This window comes from Corythoichthys intestinalis, chromosome 2, assembly GCF_030265065.1.
Source record: "Corythoichthys intestinalis isolate RoL2023-P3 chromosome 2, ASM3026506v1, whole genome shotgun sequence".
NCBI lineage: Eukaryota > Metazoa > Chordata > Actinopteri > Syngnathiformes > Syngnathidae > Corythoichthys > Corythoichthys intestinalis.
The window spans coordinates 47741547-47757998 of NC_080396.1; the positions used below are offsets into that span (position 1 = coordinate 47741547).

The window sequence follows — 16452 nt, forward strand, 5'->3', positions numbered from 1 at the left end:
CCGAAATTCAACAACTTCTTTTGGCACAGTTATAAATATAACACACAATAAAACACACAGTGGGTAGCACGTCCGCCTCACAGTTCTGAGATCAAGGGTTTAATCCCGGGCTCAGGCTTTCCTGTATGGTGTATGCATATTTTCCCCGTGCCTGCGTGGGTTATGCCCAAAACATACATGGTAGGCTGATCGAACGCTTTAAATTGTCCCTGGGTATGAGTGTGTACACGAATGGTTGATTGTCTCTTTGTGCCCGTGATTGGCTGGCAACCGATTCAGGGTGCACGCCGCATACTGGCCATAGTTAGCTGGGATTGGTTCCAGCGTGCCCATGACCCTCATGAGGATAAGCGCCTCGGAAATAGAATGAACGAATGAATGGTGTCACACATGCATTAGGCTACTGCATTATACTGAAACAAGGCAGAAATGAGAAACTGATTTCCATTCAAAATTGTATATTTTCACTGATTTGCAAAATTCTATCTAAAACTCCATACATTTTTTATTTTCCCTCATTTCCTCAAATCTAAAAGCAAAACCTCAATTTTAACTCTTCAAGAACATAGGATGTACATTAAAATGGAAGATAATGTAAGCATTGACTTCTTTTTCTAAATAACAAAGACAAAAGTAACATACATTAACAAAAAATAAGTACAAATGACTTACATTATGCATAGTGAATTGGAATATATTTTGAAAATAAAGCAAACACTGACTTTTATAAGGAAATAAATAAGTAGCCATTCGTAAATGAACAAAAATAAGTCCAAAGTGCACATGGAAGATGTTCTGAACCTCCAAAATAAAATAAAATAAAATAGTTTCCTTTCTCTTAAACATCTGATCAGTTCCATTGCATTGCCCTTTCAATTCAACAAGCTTATTTTTTCCCCTCTATTGTTGTTCCAAAAAACATGTGCATTTGAACTAATCAGAGCTAACTATCCATGCTGATCACATGTCAGCATGTCAGCCAATTGAAAGGACTGCAGAGTCCAGTTTTTTTTTTTTTTTTTTTGCTTGCTTTCTTGCTGCCTGCCTGTGCAGGGCGACGCGACTTGTCAGTGACAGAGAGACACTGGGAAGAACTACGTAGAATAAATAAATGAATAAGAAATATAGGTGAAAATGGATTACGCTACACAAACACTTTATTAGGCTTGTTGTTTAAGGGGGGTTGGGGGGACCAGGCCTCTCCTGGTGGCCGAAAAGTGTCATTGCATGTAATTGACTTTCCTTTATATGATTTTAAAATTGTGTTTTCCGTTAAAATATTGTCTGAAAAAGTTGTAAAGCAATAATACAAACAACCAAAATGAATCAAATGAACAAAAGAAAAATTTTTATATTGGGTCAAAATTAATTTCAATTCCAATGCTGCAGTCTGTTTTGTTAGAGTTTTGTCAGATTTACAGTAAACTTCAACTAGAAGTGACAAATTGAAATTTCCATTTTTCAGGAGTCTAAATGTTAATGACCTCCCTCAAACATTGATGGTGAGAGGTCAGAAGCACCGTGACATGGATTTACATTGAGTTACATTTTTACACATGATGAAAGGAGCAAAAGTCCAAAAGTACATGTCTCTGTTAAATGATTTATTCTTTCATTTACAAGCACACATTTTTCTGGTCACATTGATTTTAAAGTGCAGCAATAAACAATACGTGGCAGTAGATGATCAAAGTGGATCAGTTTAGTGTGACAAGAAGTTCTGTTTGGATTCTACCAAGACGCTCCCACCTTCAGGGCATTGCGAAATTCTTGAATGTGTTTTATATCCAACGGCGCGTGGGTCTGGTTGCCCAGATATTTAAACTTGGACAGACCAAGGTTGGAACGTACCAGGTTCTGCAGGAGGACACTGACACACAAAGTTCCACTGACACTTAATTTCCACAACCAGAGTAAAATAAATGTTCTTTGCTTGAGTTATAACAATTATATACCTACCAGTTTGGTAAAGCGGTCCTTGCAGGCATTCCGTATCCGCTCTGCAGAGGCAGGGCTATCCAATCTGAATGGGCCCATGACACCCGATTCAGCCCGTGCAGCTGTGATAGCGTCTTTGATGGCGAAGAAAACAGATGAGGCCAGGAACAAAGGAGGCTCGCCCACAGCCTGGTAAAAGCCAAGACATCACATTAATCACCACAGTAATTCCTACTCTTTACTTGTTCTCCTAATACACAGAACACTCATAGCCATAGCGTGACAGTTACCTTGGAAGCAAAAATGGCCTTGTCATGGGGTGCGTCACGGAGCAACGACACAGTTAGCTCGCTTGGAATGTCACCAAAGGCCGGGATTTTGTAAGAACCCGGACCCCGGGTGAGGAGGACACCCTTGGGTGAGTAGTGAAGCTCCTCCAATGTAAACAGACCCAGACCCTGCATGAATGCCCCCTCCACCTGAAGACAAATGGATAATGTTGAGCTCCATGCAACAATAAAACGTTGTGAATTTGTTGATTTCTTAACTTACTTGTCCGATGTCTATTGCAGGATTGAGGCTAACTCCAACATCCATGACAATGGTAGTGCTCAGGTTCTGAATTAAGCACATGTAGAATGAATTTGTGTAGTTATAGTGTTGACACTTTGATCGTGATTAAAAAAACAACAACAAAAACAAAACTATACTATGATAACCACTATGAAATACAAGTTTAATTTGTATGGGATCACACTTTAACCTCGACATGTGCAATTATCTTTTCCCCATTCAAATGAATGGAAATTTGATTATTACATTCCCAACCCCCATTCAAATAACATGTTTTTTTCCTTTAATAATAATTCAAAAAAAAAAAAAAAAAAAAAACGCTCAGTGCTGCTGTAATCTATAAAACATTACCATTGGCGCCACCAGGGGGTGTCCACAGGGGGCCAAAGCCCCCCTATAAATTTGTGGGCCATCCAACTGGCCAGCAACGTTATATTGTAGTAGCTCAGTGGGCTTGACTTGGTAGCACATATTGACACCGGTGAACGACACAAGAGTTAAGAGAGAAGACTGTAGGTAAGTATGTAAATCCGAATATTCTTTGGTAGAAGAACTGGGGAAAGTATGCGCCATCGTGATGTGTGCTCTCATAGAGCTGAATGGTGATGTTACACACCTGTTACAACAGCTTTTTTATGTGTTCGACTGTGTAATGTCCGACTTGTGTAACAGCTACGTAGCTAACACTAGCTGCTGTTGTCTAGGGTATGTCAATTTTTAGACAATGAAGAGAAGGTCGACAGACATTTCTTCTTATTTTAAGAAGAAAGTTAGCAAAGGAGGAGAAAAAGAGAACAATTTGGGGGAGCTAAGTTGAATCATGAAAGGCTAGGCCCATAAATCTTGATGACTTTGGGGATGCGTTTGCAAAAAAACACAGCAACAGACGATTAAAACTGTGCTGAGGAATACTGATAGCCTGGTAATAAAATCAGGGCATATTTATCCCATTGGAGAAGTTCTTATTGTTATATTTCATTAATTCAGTAATAATTGTTTTTGTGTTACATTAACATCGTGTTGGAAAATATCCAGTTAAGTATGATTGTTTCTGTACTTGCTTTTACTGGTATTTGCCAGTACCTGCTTTTTTCCCAGTAATTGTTTGGTTTTGTTAAATGTACACCTTATGCCTAATATATACAGAACACAATAAAACATGCCTAATGTATACTAGAACACAATAAAACAGAATGGTTGTGGAACTCAAAATGTTGACTGGACTGTTACGGACTATGCACATTAAATATTTAGTGACAAGAATTATAATACAATAAACCAAAGAATATCAGTAGGCATGTCCTTAAGTCTTTCTGATCATTTTCTACCGGTTTGTTCACTACAACAAAAACTTAATAAAAAACCTGAAATTATGGTTTTCAGTTTTGGTGCGCCACTCCGAGATTTTTTAAGTGGCCCCATCCGGCCACCCCTATGAAAAAATTCTGGAGGCACCACTGAACATTACTGTAAATAGAATTTAGAAAATTAAGTCTTTTTTGGCCAAATATAATACTTCAATTTATTCTGGTGTCTGCACTTTGCCTACCTGTTGAGAAGTTTAAGAGAAAAATAAGGATATTTTGTGTATGGAGATCACCATTTGAATCTGCAGTTATACTAGTTATACTGTATACTGTACCATAAAGGGTTTAAAACAGCTTGACATTGAATATGTTTTGTATCTTGTGTCATTTTCAAGATTACAAAACAAATTTATCAAAGCAGGGCAGGATTTTCTTTTTTTCCGTTGCTTAAATTTTAGTTTGATACTGTAGAAAACCTTAACTGGAAGTGACAATAAACAGCATGAATTTAACTATTAGCCAAAGTTCTGCTTGTTGTGAAGTGAGTTGACTGCTATGATAATGTGCTCATATTTTACATTTTTACTCACAAATCATAGCAAAAAATTGGCTGAATACTTGCTTGTGTCTCAAAAAACAAGTGGAATATTTACCCCCTTATATCTCAAGGAACAACTGTATGTCCTTACTAGTGTTGTGCAAGAACGCGTTCGATGAACGATCGTTCATTTACACATTTATATTTCGGGCGTACATAAATTGAACGCATCATATTTTGTCATGAACGACACTGTGAACATGCTAGCGGTTGTGAGCTGCGTTCATCACCTCGTTCATAAGTTCAGAATTAGAACCTTTCTGACAAAAATGGAGATAAAGCCATAGGCTAAAACCACACAATAAAAAAACAAACCTTATTAGTGGAAAACTATCCAATCTGGCAACCCAAGCTGCCTGTCACGGCTGTTTTTTTTTGTTGTTTTTTTTTAACGGCAGCTTTTGCTCCTGAAGCTTTAATGGTGGTGAATTAGCATTCTTTGGTAATGGTAATGCAATAATAGCTTGCAGCAATTATTGGGGAGGAGAAAGAACAGAACTACTAAAGTTTTTGTTTTTTTTAAACCATGGACCTAAGTTCAAAATGTGGAATTATGAACTATGAACAGAACAGCTTGTATTAAAATGTATGAACTGCAATTTTGAACTTGTTCATACAGAAAATGAACTTTCCCGACACTGATTCTTACTATGCACTACCAGACTTGTCAAGTCTTTGTTAAAGATATGTGGAAATGATAAAGTGCCGTATTGCACACGGTAGGTAAAGGTAAAATGAAAACATTGTAGCAACTCTCTTTTTTTTTTTTTTTGTCTGTTTGTTTGTTTGTTTGTTTTTCGCTTCCGAACCTTGTGAGCTCCGGTTAAACAGTCGATTTCCACCTCAGAACAGGCAACTCCATAGCTGAAATAGTTGAATGCTCGACCAGAGTTGGTTTCGAAGCTGTATCCAAGATCTGGAGTCCTGCCACGGAACAGCGAACATTGAAACTGGACTATTTACTATCTACTAAAACAACAACAGCAGAACAGCTTAAACACGAACCCACTTGTAAAAGCCATTTGCACTCAGGTTGATTCGGTCGAAGTATGCTGCTTTCACCTGAAACGCAGACACAGCAACTCAATGTAAGCAGTCTTTTCAAGGAAGAGATGCTCTATATGATCCTCACCCAGTCTTCCCAAGATCCTTTGGGATTTCTGCTCTTGTAAGGTTCTAGGCGCTGACTGAGGACCTGGCAAGCGTTTCTGACAGCAGCCCCGTTAAGGTCCGAGGAAGCTGAGGCAGCGGTCGCACTTGTGTTAGGGACAGTTTGAGTGCTGGTCTCCGATATGTGAATCTTTGAGCAGGGAATACCAAGAACCCGGCTGGCCACCTGTTACGATAGATGTTGTTCAAATTCTAATTCTTGTAATTAGTGTTGCACTGATACCGATACAAGTATTGTTTAGTCCACTGATACCTAGTACCAATACGGGATTAAAATGACGTCATCGGTACCAAGGAGTACTAAGAAATAATGTGCTGATACCATGCAATGTGTACTTTTTGAGATCTAGTTTCCACCGCCGTAAAAAAGATTACTTTTCGCCTTTTCCAAGACGATGATGGACGTCCAATCGTTTAAATGAGCTTATCATGAGTAGACGGCCATTGCTTTTGAAGTGGGAGGGTGGCGACGAATGAACGTCCGCTTCCAATAGATTGGACGTCTAGCACTGTCAATGGCAGTCAGTGAGAAAATAGCAGATGATTTGATATTAATAAAATAATCTTTTAAAATCTGGTTGTGATATACAGGTAAGCTAGATATGACTTAATTTTACGTCAAAGCATTGATGGGAACATCGCCCCCCCAACATGGCAGCCCTGAAGCCATTTTGGTAAAGGCAATAACAGGTCTTTTCATGCTTCAGCAGTGAATTGAAATCAATTTATCACTAGTGGATGTCCAATCTATGAAAAGTGGGAGAGTGGCAGTGAATTAATGAATCCTCCCACTTCAAATGTCAAGTGCCATCAATGGCAGCCAATGAGCTAAGCAGTGTCTGATAGCAATTACTTCACATTGAAGTGAGTATGCAGTAATTTAGTATTAAAAGAAAATAAAAACGTAGTATCAGCATCGGCCGATACTACTCGAGCAGGTATCGGAATTGGTATCCGGAAGCAAAAAAATTTATCGGTGCAACCCTATTTGTAATAATTTGTTTCTCTGAGGTCTCAAAATTACCTGGACCATCTTGGTATGAAGTCCCTGTCCCATTTCGGTCCCACCATGAGACACTAGAACAGAGCCATCTGTGTAAATGTGAACCAGTGCACCAGCCTATAGAAGAAAATATAAAAAGCAATTACAGCTTAGTTTAATTGTGTGCATTCAGTTGCCATTCTGGCCATAGACCCATCATCCATTTTCAAAAGTATGCATCTTTTAATGTTGAAAACAAATATTATAAGTTTTATTTAATTGTACCTTTGAAGGGGAAAAAAACTAATATTTTTTGGCTTTTTTTTATTTGTATGAAAATGTTTTTTCAGGATTTCATTACAGTGGCACCTCTACATACGAAGTTAATTCGTTCCAAGACCTTGTTTGTGAGTCGAAATGATCGTATGTCTAGCAGGATTTTCCCATAAGAATACATTGTAATTCCATTAATTGATTTCACAGCCCGAAAACCTATACGAAATCCATAATAAATACTCGAACTATTGCAAATAGCAATTATACAGAGCAAAACAAATAAATTATGAATGAAAATGGGAATAATAGTGTAATAATAGTATTATTTTTATAATAATAGTTAGGGGTGTGACAAAATATCGAAATGGTGATATATTGTTATACTTTGTATCCCAAAAGGTTATCGATATGCGCCTGCCAAGAATCGAGATATCGTTTTAAAAAGGAGTCAATGTCTAAAAAAAAAATAAAAAGGAACCAACAAGTTGCTACCAAAATCTTTCACCATAATAGTGTCTCAGGTAAATCTAAGGCGGCATTGAAAGTGCTCGACGCCAAATCCATTTAGGCTGGGAATGTTCGTTCATTCGAAACCAGAGCATTCCCAGTCATTCTGTCCCATTTTTAGGGCATTTACAGGTCACTGGCTGTTCATTTTAGGGCATTTATAGGTAATTTCCTGTTGAGTTTGAGTCACTGCCTATTTATTTGGGTGATTCCCAGGTCACTTCCTGTTCTGTAACTGAAAATAAACAGGAAGTGATCCATAAAATACCCCAAAATCATCAGGAAATATCTGAAAATCAACAGGTAAATGACCTTAAATGGCCGAAAAATACCTCAGTGTCTGGCATTGGCTGCCACTCACGGCCATAGACGTTCAATTCGTTTGAAGCAGGAGGTTCAAATGGATTGGACGTCTACTAGTGATAAACACATTCCAATTCACAGCAGAAGCTTGTTTTTCTGTTTATTAGTTGTTGTAGAATATCCTAGAATTATTTCCTGACCAATGGATCGATAATCGTTGCATCATCGTATCGTCATATCATCGTTATCGTGAGCTTTGTATCGCAAATCGTATCGTATCGTGAGGTACCAAGAGGTTCCCACTCCTAATAATAATACCTATAATAATGTAACGACTCGGGTTCTTAAGAGGTTCCTACTCCTAATAATAATACCTATAATAATGTAACGACTCGGGTTCTAATGTGGCAGATGTGTTTTGCGTGGTGTACCTGAACGCACCGCGTGTTTGACATGACAGAGCGAGAGAGGCCTTTTTTCACTTTTCACGTATAGCTGCGGCGGACAGTAGGCATGTTGTGTTGCACAAGTTCTGAAATAAATGATTAAAAACCTGACGAAGTTGGTGATCTTTTCGACGATGTTACAATAATAATAATTGTCACCTTATCTTATAAAGACTGGCGAACGGAGGTCGGAGGAGGACCGCTGAGATCATAGACATTCTACAGCTGTATTGTCGAGCCAGTTCACGGACGCGCATACCACGCTCATATTTTTCTATCATTTCCATCTTCATTTCAATGGTAAGAGTCACTTTTTTTCCATTTTTTAAAACCACCTGCACTAACATTCTTGGAACCCAAGTTGATTTCTCTCACAAGAAAATCCGCCGTGCATCTGTCTTGTGGGGGAAAAAAAAGAAAACTGCTGCGCTGTCATAATTTGACGTATTTTCATGTTGTCAGATGTAGAAACAAATGGCGAGTCAAATTTTACGTCGGATGTCTGTCACGAAATGCGGGCAGGCTGGTGGTGTGGACCCAAATGCAGGGAAACAAAAGGCAGCAAGGCAGGTGGCTGTGAACTCAAAAAAAGTTTTAATAATAACTAACAAAAACACAAAGTACAACCAAAAGGACTGGGGATCAAAAAGGCAATGTTCAAACAAAACTTAATTTATCGGAGGGACTAGTACACGAGGGCTTGGGCAGGACTTCGACTTTGACACTGACAATGACGCAACAAGGAGTGAAAAGAAACTGGGAGCCTATATACACACAGAGACGAGGGGTAACGAGACAACAAGGAACAGATGGGTGACACAGAAGGATGCAGGTTGGCGGCTACACTAGGAGCAGGCACAACAGGTGAAATCAATGGGCAATCATAGAAACACACTAGGAGGGAACCAACACAAAACCTAACAATGTCGAAAAGATCGTGCATCGATGCGATCATATGTTGAGGTACCACTGTATATTGAAGTCTTTTTCTTCTAGCAAAGTAATAGGAGGGTCTAGTGTGAGGCCACGGTCCTGCCCGTCAATACGACAAGACATTTTAACATTATAACAGCAATGTGTGCCTATGAATCCTACCTGGTTAAGAAAGACAGCAGTGAAGCTAATGCCGAACATGGTTGGTATGATAGCAAGGCCTCGTTTGGTCCATCGGTTCTGTCTGCCAACAAGATACAGACTTCGTTTTAGGCTACAACTTTCCGAGTGACGATAACATCTTCTCTAAATACTAGCCCACCTGTTGTAGAGTTCTATAGCATCTCGCCGCTGCCGGTAGTGTGAGCGGGACATACACTCATCCCAACAAAGGTCCAAAGTACACTGTTCCAGGACCTGGTTGTATGGTGTCATTTCACCTTGTCGAAATAGGTTCAGTCTTCGAACCTTCCAGAGGACAGATAGTGACCGGATGCTCATCTAGCTCACTATTTTGTTTCAAGAAAACCACAGACCTCATCGGCAGGCCGTCCCAGACTCTGAGCCACTTCGGTTATCCAGCTCTCAGCCAACATCATGCCTTGGGGACCTCCAAATCCTCTAAAGGCAGTATTTGACGCCAGGTTGGTGCGGCACAAAACGCCGTGACCGCACACATTTTCAATGTTGTACGAGTTCTCCATGTGGAACAGAGCACGCTCCATGACCTCAACAAAAAAGTGTCATCAAATAAACTAAATGCATCAACACTCAAACGCGAGATATGGAATACTCACGGAGAGAGAGAGATCACAAGAGTTTCCAGCATTGCTGTAGTACCACACATCCAGTGCTACCACTTTCCCACTCTTCAGGAAGCCCACCTTGAGAAAGGAAGGAACATAGAAAGTTGTATTCACTTGGCTTTTACCTACTATTCACATCATCAAGGTTATATTGGAAAAAAATAACACATACAAACAACTAAAACTTTTCCGTATGAAAAAAACTCCTTTGTACCTTATATTTTCCATAAAATGGGTGTCTTCCCCCAGTTATCAGCATGTCTTCATCTCTGTCCAACATGCATCTGACAGGCCGTCGCAGCCTAGTGAACAAGCAGAAAACAGGAGTGTCAGTATAAGCGTACAAGCACGTAAGAGAGGTGAAAGACTGAAGTACTTGTGTGCTGCAACGGAGACGACGGTGGAGAGTATGGTGCTCCGACTCTCTTTACCGCCAAAGCCTCCACCCATCCTTTTTACACGGACTACCACCCTGTTGGCAGGGACGCCCAACGCCTTCGCCACCAGGAACTGACATGCAAACAATCAAAATCTTGGTTAACCACTATAATACTCCATTCACTAACATTTTAAAAATAATTAATCATTATTATATTTTTCATATAATTTTTGGTGATTATAAATATATCTATAAATGAACACAATGTAAATAAATTAAAATGAATAAAAACAGACATACGGACAGGTCACGGCTCTAAGAAACACTTGAAAGCTGATTTGATTTTCATAGTATTTCATTCATTGTATGCTAATGATGGCAGTTGACGTTCAATCGTTTTTGACTGGGAGTGGCAGATCTTTCGTTCATTCACCACTCAGAGAAAAAAATGGATTGGACGTTTAGCACCATCAATGGCAACCAATGAGTTAAATTAGTTCCCTGCAAACATTTTATTCAAAAAAAAAAAATGTGCATGAAAGGGTTAAAGAGACAAAATGTTATAGTGTGTGTGTGTGTGCTTGCTTCAGGTTTATCACTCCTGTATGTTTTCTTGGAAGAGACGAAACGAAATGACAAAACTAATGAGCATTATGTCTGCAGGTGATTCATCACCAGCGCACAACCAAATCCTCACATCCTCAAGATGCCATTAATGTTATTCATAAAATAACGTTAAACATAAGTCTTCATAATGATATTGACGAGACCCCTCGCCCAGACACTGCGCCACGCCTTCAGGTAGGGGGCCGTCCCAAAGTCCGCTTCAGTCGGTCGAAGTCAGTGGGAGTTATTCTCAAACACATGCAGCGATCCAACGCCGGATTTAGGTTGAAAAATACGAACGCTGTACCCCATACAAACAGGAAGGATTGTCTCAAGAGTGACTTGTTCAAGGATTCAAGGTAATTATTATATTTTTATTATATTATTATATTGCATTTTGAAATGTGAAAAAAATCAATGGGAGAAATTAACCGCTACGGGATTGGCGTCATAATTTGCAATATTTACGTAAAATAAATGCTAACTGCCTGTTTTTTTTTTGCTTTTAACCAAGAATCGAGACAGTTGAACATTCATATCTATAAAGAATTCAGGGATTTAAGCATTTATTCACAAGAATTTATTAAAGTAAAAAGCTCTTTGTGGTGATAAGGCTGCGGCACAGTAGCTAAAAGGCTAGCAGCACATTCGACATATTTACGTAAAATAAATGCTACTGCCCGTTTTTTTTTGCTTTTAAACAAGAGTCGAAACTGTTTTACATCCATATCTATAAAGAATTCAGGGATTTAAGCATTTATTCACAAGAATTTATTAACATAAAACGCTCTTTGTGGTGATAAGGCGGCGCCACAATGACTAAAAGACTAGCAGCACATTTGACATTTTACCTAAAATAAATGCTAACTACCGCCTTTTTTTTTTTTTTTTGCTCTTAACCAAGAATCGATACTGTTTTACGTATATATAAAAAATTCAGGGATTTAAGCCTTTATTCACAAGAATTTTCAACGGAAAAAGCTGTTTGTGTTTCCACTCGGTCAGCTTTGACGGAGATAGGCCCCCTATTAATCGGCCCCGCGCCCCGTGTCCCGTCAATATATCATGAAGTCTATGCATTAAAGCAGTTACATCAGTATGACATTTGTTGATCTGTTTCCTCAGTTTGACAGTTAAAAGTGGCAGGTTGATTCATGTCAAAGATAATTACAAACCATAATCAAAAGAAAGAAAAGAACTAAATGAAATTTCATTTTGTGTTCACAAAACTATATTATACATATATATATAAATGTATACAGTATATCAATATTCACATCAAAATGACTATTAATACAATGAAATTTTGGAAAAATGGGTTTTGTGGAATTTTATTTTCTTTTTTTTAAATCCTGCACCTGAATAACAACCAACTGCATGAAAAGCTAAAATAAAAAAATAATAAACTCATAGGTCCATGAAAATGGGAAAAAATGAAAAATAGAAAATCTAACCAAAAAACTAACTAAAACGAAATGAATTAGAGAAAAAAAAAACCTAAACTAAATAAAACTGAACTATAATGAAAAATAAAAAACAATTACAATCTTGGTACATGGTAATAAGCCAAATGTACTTTGTAGCCAATGAAAAAACTGAACATTTTTAGAGAAGTTTAGACAGCCAATGATTTAAGAATATTTGGGCTCTTTATACAATCTAAGATAAAAAATAAAATAAAACAAAATAAAAACACCTTACCTGTGTCTCTGAGGGATTCTGAGTGGATACAAAAATCTCCATTTCGTCATCTTCCCCTCTAGGGACTGCCACAGTCGAGTTGGTCTCCAGATAAAAATGTTCTTGACCGCCAATGTGCATCTCACCTGTCAGTCAATCAGTCAGAAGTACAAGATGTTGTAACAAACCCATTTGCATTCATGGGTTCATTATTTTACCTTCCAGGATGTGGTCTGCCTGTTTAAATCCCGCTTCTGGGTCTCCTCTCTGGAGTTTTCTAATTGGCTGATAGAAGGACTGCGCAGCAATGGCTTCCTATCAAGCATACCACAGTTTGAATCTAGTTTTCCATATTTAAGACTTTAATCAGCAAGTGTGTGTGTGATCAATTATTGTGAGTAAACGTGCATTTTAGCGCACGCTATTTGGGATCTCAGAAAAAGGTTTCCTTACCTGTATGGTGATAATAGGTTGCATTTCCTCATACTGGATCTTGACAGCTTTGGCAGCTCGCTGGGCATTAAGCTGGGTGTCAGCCACAACAGCGCCAATGATGTGACCCACACACGTGACCTGTATTGAAGAATAACAATTGCATAGTTGGATCAAGTGTGACCCGTGCGATGGCTCGACTAGACAGAAACATACATACCAGGCTATCAGCAAGAACAGTCTCATCGTGGAATATCCCGGTGACGTTGCTGCCAGGAATGTCGCCAGCAAAGACACAACTAATAAAGCCTGGCGAAGATTCGGCTGCAGAGGAGTCAATGGAGCTGTAAGACAAACACAAGAAGAGTTGACCCTTTCTTGTGGCAAAAATAAAGGTTGGGGACAAATATAACACTGTATATTTATATCAAAGCAGGTGCATGCATGTGACTGAAGTGAGTCTCACCGGATGCGAGCGTGTGGCTTAGTGCTGGTAATGAGCGCCAAGTACACCTCGTTCTCAAATAGCGGTATATCGTCGCAATACACCGCTTCACCTGTCGCCTGTTTCAGGGCTGAGAGGTGCATTACGGGATGGCCCAGCACATCATCTTGGTTTTGAGAAGGTGGCACCTCCTGTAGATGAAAGCTCCATTTGCTTCCTCCATTACAAATGGAAACTGTGAACGAACATGTGGGCTGTACCTGATAGATCTGCACGCTGGATGGTATTTCTTGATTGTAAATCTCTGTTGCACTGAGGAAATCAGATCTGACCTCTTCCACATTCAGACCCTGACAGACGAAAACCCATATAAGCTCAAGTTCTTTTTTTTTTTTCAAAGACGCAAGGCCGGCCCTGCCTAAAAGCAGACTATGCAGCTGCTTAGGGCCCCTGACCACTAGGGGGCCCCCAATCTGGTAACCTCATTTCATGCGTTGTTAATAGAGCATCATGAAAAATGTGACGCGCATTGCCGTTTATCTATGCAAACATCAGTTTACGACAGTTTGCTTTATTTGACTTTTGAGAGTTTTTATACTTGATTACAAGCTTAAAATATAAAAGTTCTTCCTTCTTTCTTTTCCACTTTTAGAAAAAGGTTTGGCACCATCTACTTAAGTACTGACAATCATTTGGGGTGAGAAGTTTGAAGTGTGCAGTGCAACAAAATCTGGTTAATATACAAAATATGGAGGGATGGGTTGGATTGCATGTATGGGTTTCACAGTACACTGTGACGAAATGGTGGGCCAAAAATACGGGCCCCTTGGCATTATTTTGCTTAGAGCCCCCAAATGGCCTGGGCCGGCCCTGACTAGACGGCTTCATTGTTTAGTTGTCAGAGGTGAGGAAGCAGTTACTTGACTTGAATTGAGTCCAAAATACAGTAAGGATTTGTTCGGCTAAACTTACGAAACAGTCGACTTTGTATTCAAAAGGCTCGGCTTGGCTCAGACTTGAACTACATGACTTGTCAAATCTTGCCTATTTACATTATCTCAATAGGGTTTACTCAACAGGGTACACAACAGGCGCCTGCAAATACCTGTATATGACATACCCCCACCTCTGCTAGTTGCACCCGCCAAATGACACATTACTGACCTGCCCTCGGAGCTTTTGTAGCACAGTCAGGTAGAACTTGTAGAATAGGCTCAGAGTAAGAGTTCGCCGGTACGTCACCATGCCCCCAGGGGCAGACGGATCCAAGGTCATCTCTTCCGCCAATGAGGAGCAAGCTTCTTCCAGCAATTCCTCTCCCCAGCATCTGCATGACAGCAAGAGATGCTGGGTTATCCCTTTCTTCCTCTATTTCAATTCTATTCACGGTGATTTTGGTACCTTCCCAACAATTTATTTGCCGTATTTTTTGCAAGCACAGTGGTCGCTGCCATACCGCCGTAGCTTAGCCTTAAATCTTCCACAGCACACGTCCCGGGTGTGAAAGTGACACTCATTGCTGCCGTCACAATACTGATGTCGTCTTCTCGGCGAGGTGACTGTTTAAAGGCCGACACAAACTGATACTAGGGAAGACAAAAAGGAACATTAGCAACTGAAGAGTTTGGAGGACACCAGGGGTTATGAATGGGTGACTGAAAAAGTCCTATCTGTATGTATACTGCCACTTTAAAAGAGTTCACTGCCAAGGACGGCGATAGATGTCCAATCTATTTGAACAGTTGGCATCGAGTGAGTAAAGTATGAGTGTGAGCACACCTCTGCTAGGTAATGGATTGATCCTTGATTACGCAATCAATAACATTTTTGCTGGTCCTGTTTTTATTCAGAATGTAGATACAGGGCGCCTATCAGTGGTTAGCTATAGTGTTGTGCTACCTTCTTGCTGTAGGGGACCTCGATGGACAGCAGGATTTCTTGTGGTTGCAGAATAGTCCTTCTGTAACCCACAAAGAAACTGTCGTCCATGTGAACCACACGACTGCCATCTATATGAGCAGAAAATGAGAAGGCAGGTCAAACCAAGTATTTGTAAACTGCTGAGGACATGATGACTTAAATCCATTTGAGCAAGTATTACGCATTTGCACTAATTCGCAGTCCGACACGCGCTGAGCAAACTGACCCGCACGTGCAGAACCATCAAGACAAATAACTATGCATTCTGGCTGTACATCATTCCAGGGTGATCATACTTTGATTTCCAAAAAGAGGACACAAATAACAGGCATTAATAATCCCCGTTTAGTCTCATATTCAAAGCTTAAATGGATTGATAGAACGCATGCATGCACTGTGCGCCAGTTTGCCCCGACTCGGCCATGTAAGCAATACTGAAATATTGCTCATTTGGCGCACAGAAAGAAAATCGAGCATTATCAGCTCATCCTTTTTTTCATTTTATTTTTTATGACTGTGGTCAAGCCTGCGTCCTGCGTAAAACACAAAAGTACAGCTACATCGCTGACGTCCTGACTGCCGCTCTCGCTCTGGCTGACATAATTGCCGCATGAACTCCAATGGCGTACGGCAAGCAACACGTCACTTCCGCTCATTAATATTCATTGCGTTAGCTATTGTTGCAAAGTGGGGGACAAACGAGAGCTTGTCCCCAATAGTAAATGAATGGAAATCATGTACGAAGGAGATGTTTACAGAGATAAACCTACCAATTCTCTCCGAAAATTATGTCCCTGGTGCCAAATTCACTGGCAAAGATGTGGAAGAACATAAAAATGTTCAGTTAAATAGATGGCTTGAGTGTCGAGGACTGAAAAAGACTAAATAAACGAGCCGACCAAAGCATAGCCTTAGCTTTTTTATCGACACCTTTTTCTTACGCGACTGACAATGACATTCTCCTGTTTCAACAAGCTATCATTTACCACCAGTCCTGTCTTTCTTATACATTATATCCTCTGGTTGTCCTAAGTTTCTGACCGTTCTTGGGGGTAATGTAGTTAGTTTTGTGTAGCGATCGCAAATGCTACTCAGTGACAGCCAACGAACACTTTTCATTTTTTCATTGATAACAAATCTTAATTCTATAA

At 39.7% G+C, this 16452-nt stretch overlaps 1 protein-coding gene across 3 annotated transcripts in view; it reads right to left on the reverse strand.

Moving 5' to 3' along the window:
* Nucleotides 1–1248: 1248 nt before the first annotated feature.
* xdh (xanthine dehydrogenase) overlaps nt 1249–16452 on the reverse strand; it is a 28491-nt gene continuing 13287 nt past the window's right edge. For all 3 annotated transcript variants that reach the window (XM_057829600.1, XM_057829599.1, XM_057829598.1), the window contains 23 exons: nt 15281–15390; nt 14783–14967; nt 14546–14708; nt 13642–13731; nt 13403–13572; nt 13157–13280; nt 12958–13077; nt 12723–12819; nt 12526–12650; nt 10216–10349; nt 10054–10141; nt 9831–9917; nt 9570–9761; nt 9356–9501; nt 9196–9277; nt 6611–6706; nt 5549–5752; nt 5426–5478; nt 5226–5340; nt 2491–2556; nt 2229–2417; nt 1960–2127; nt 1249–1870 (listed from right to left, as the gene is read on the reverse strand). In XM_057829600.1, coding sequence (XP_057685583.1) covers nt 1820–1870; nt 1960–2127; nt 2229–2417; nt 2491–2556; nt 5226–5340; nt 5426–5478; nt 5549–5752; nt 6611–6706; nt 9196–9277; nt 9356–9501; nt 9570–9761; nt 9831–9917; nt 10054–10141; nt 10216–10349; nt 12526–12650; nt 12723–12819; nt 12958–13077; nt 13157–13280; nt 13403–13572; nt 13642–13731; nt 14546–14708; nt 14783–14967; nt 15281–15390 — 2855 coding nt within the window. In that variant the 3' untranslated portion in view covers nt 1249–1819. The remainder of the gene's footprint in view (nt 1871–1959; nt 2128–2228; nt 2418–2490; nt 2557–5225; nt 5341–5425; nt 5479–5548; nt 5753–6610; nt 6707–9195; nt 9278–9355; nt 9502–9569; nt 9762–9830; nt 9918–10053; nt 10142–10215; nt 10350–12525; nt 12651–12722; nt 12820–12957; nt 13078–13156; nt 13281–13402; nt 13573–13641; nt 13732–14545; nt 14709–14782; nt 14968–15280; nt 15391–16452) is intronic.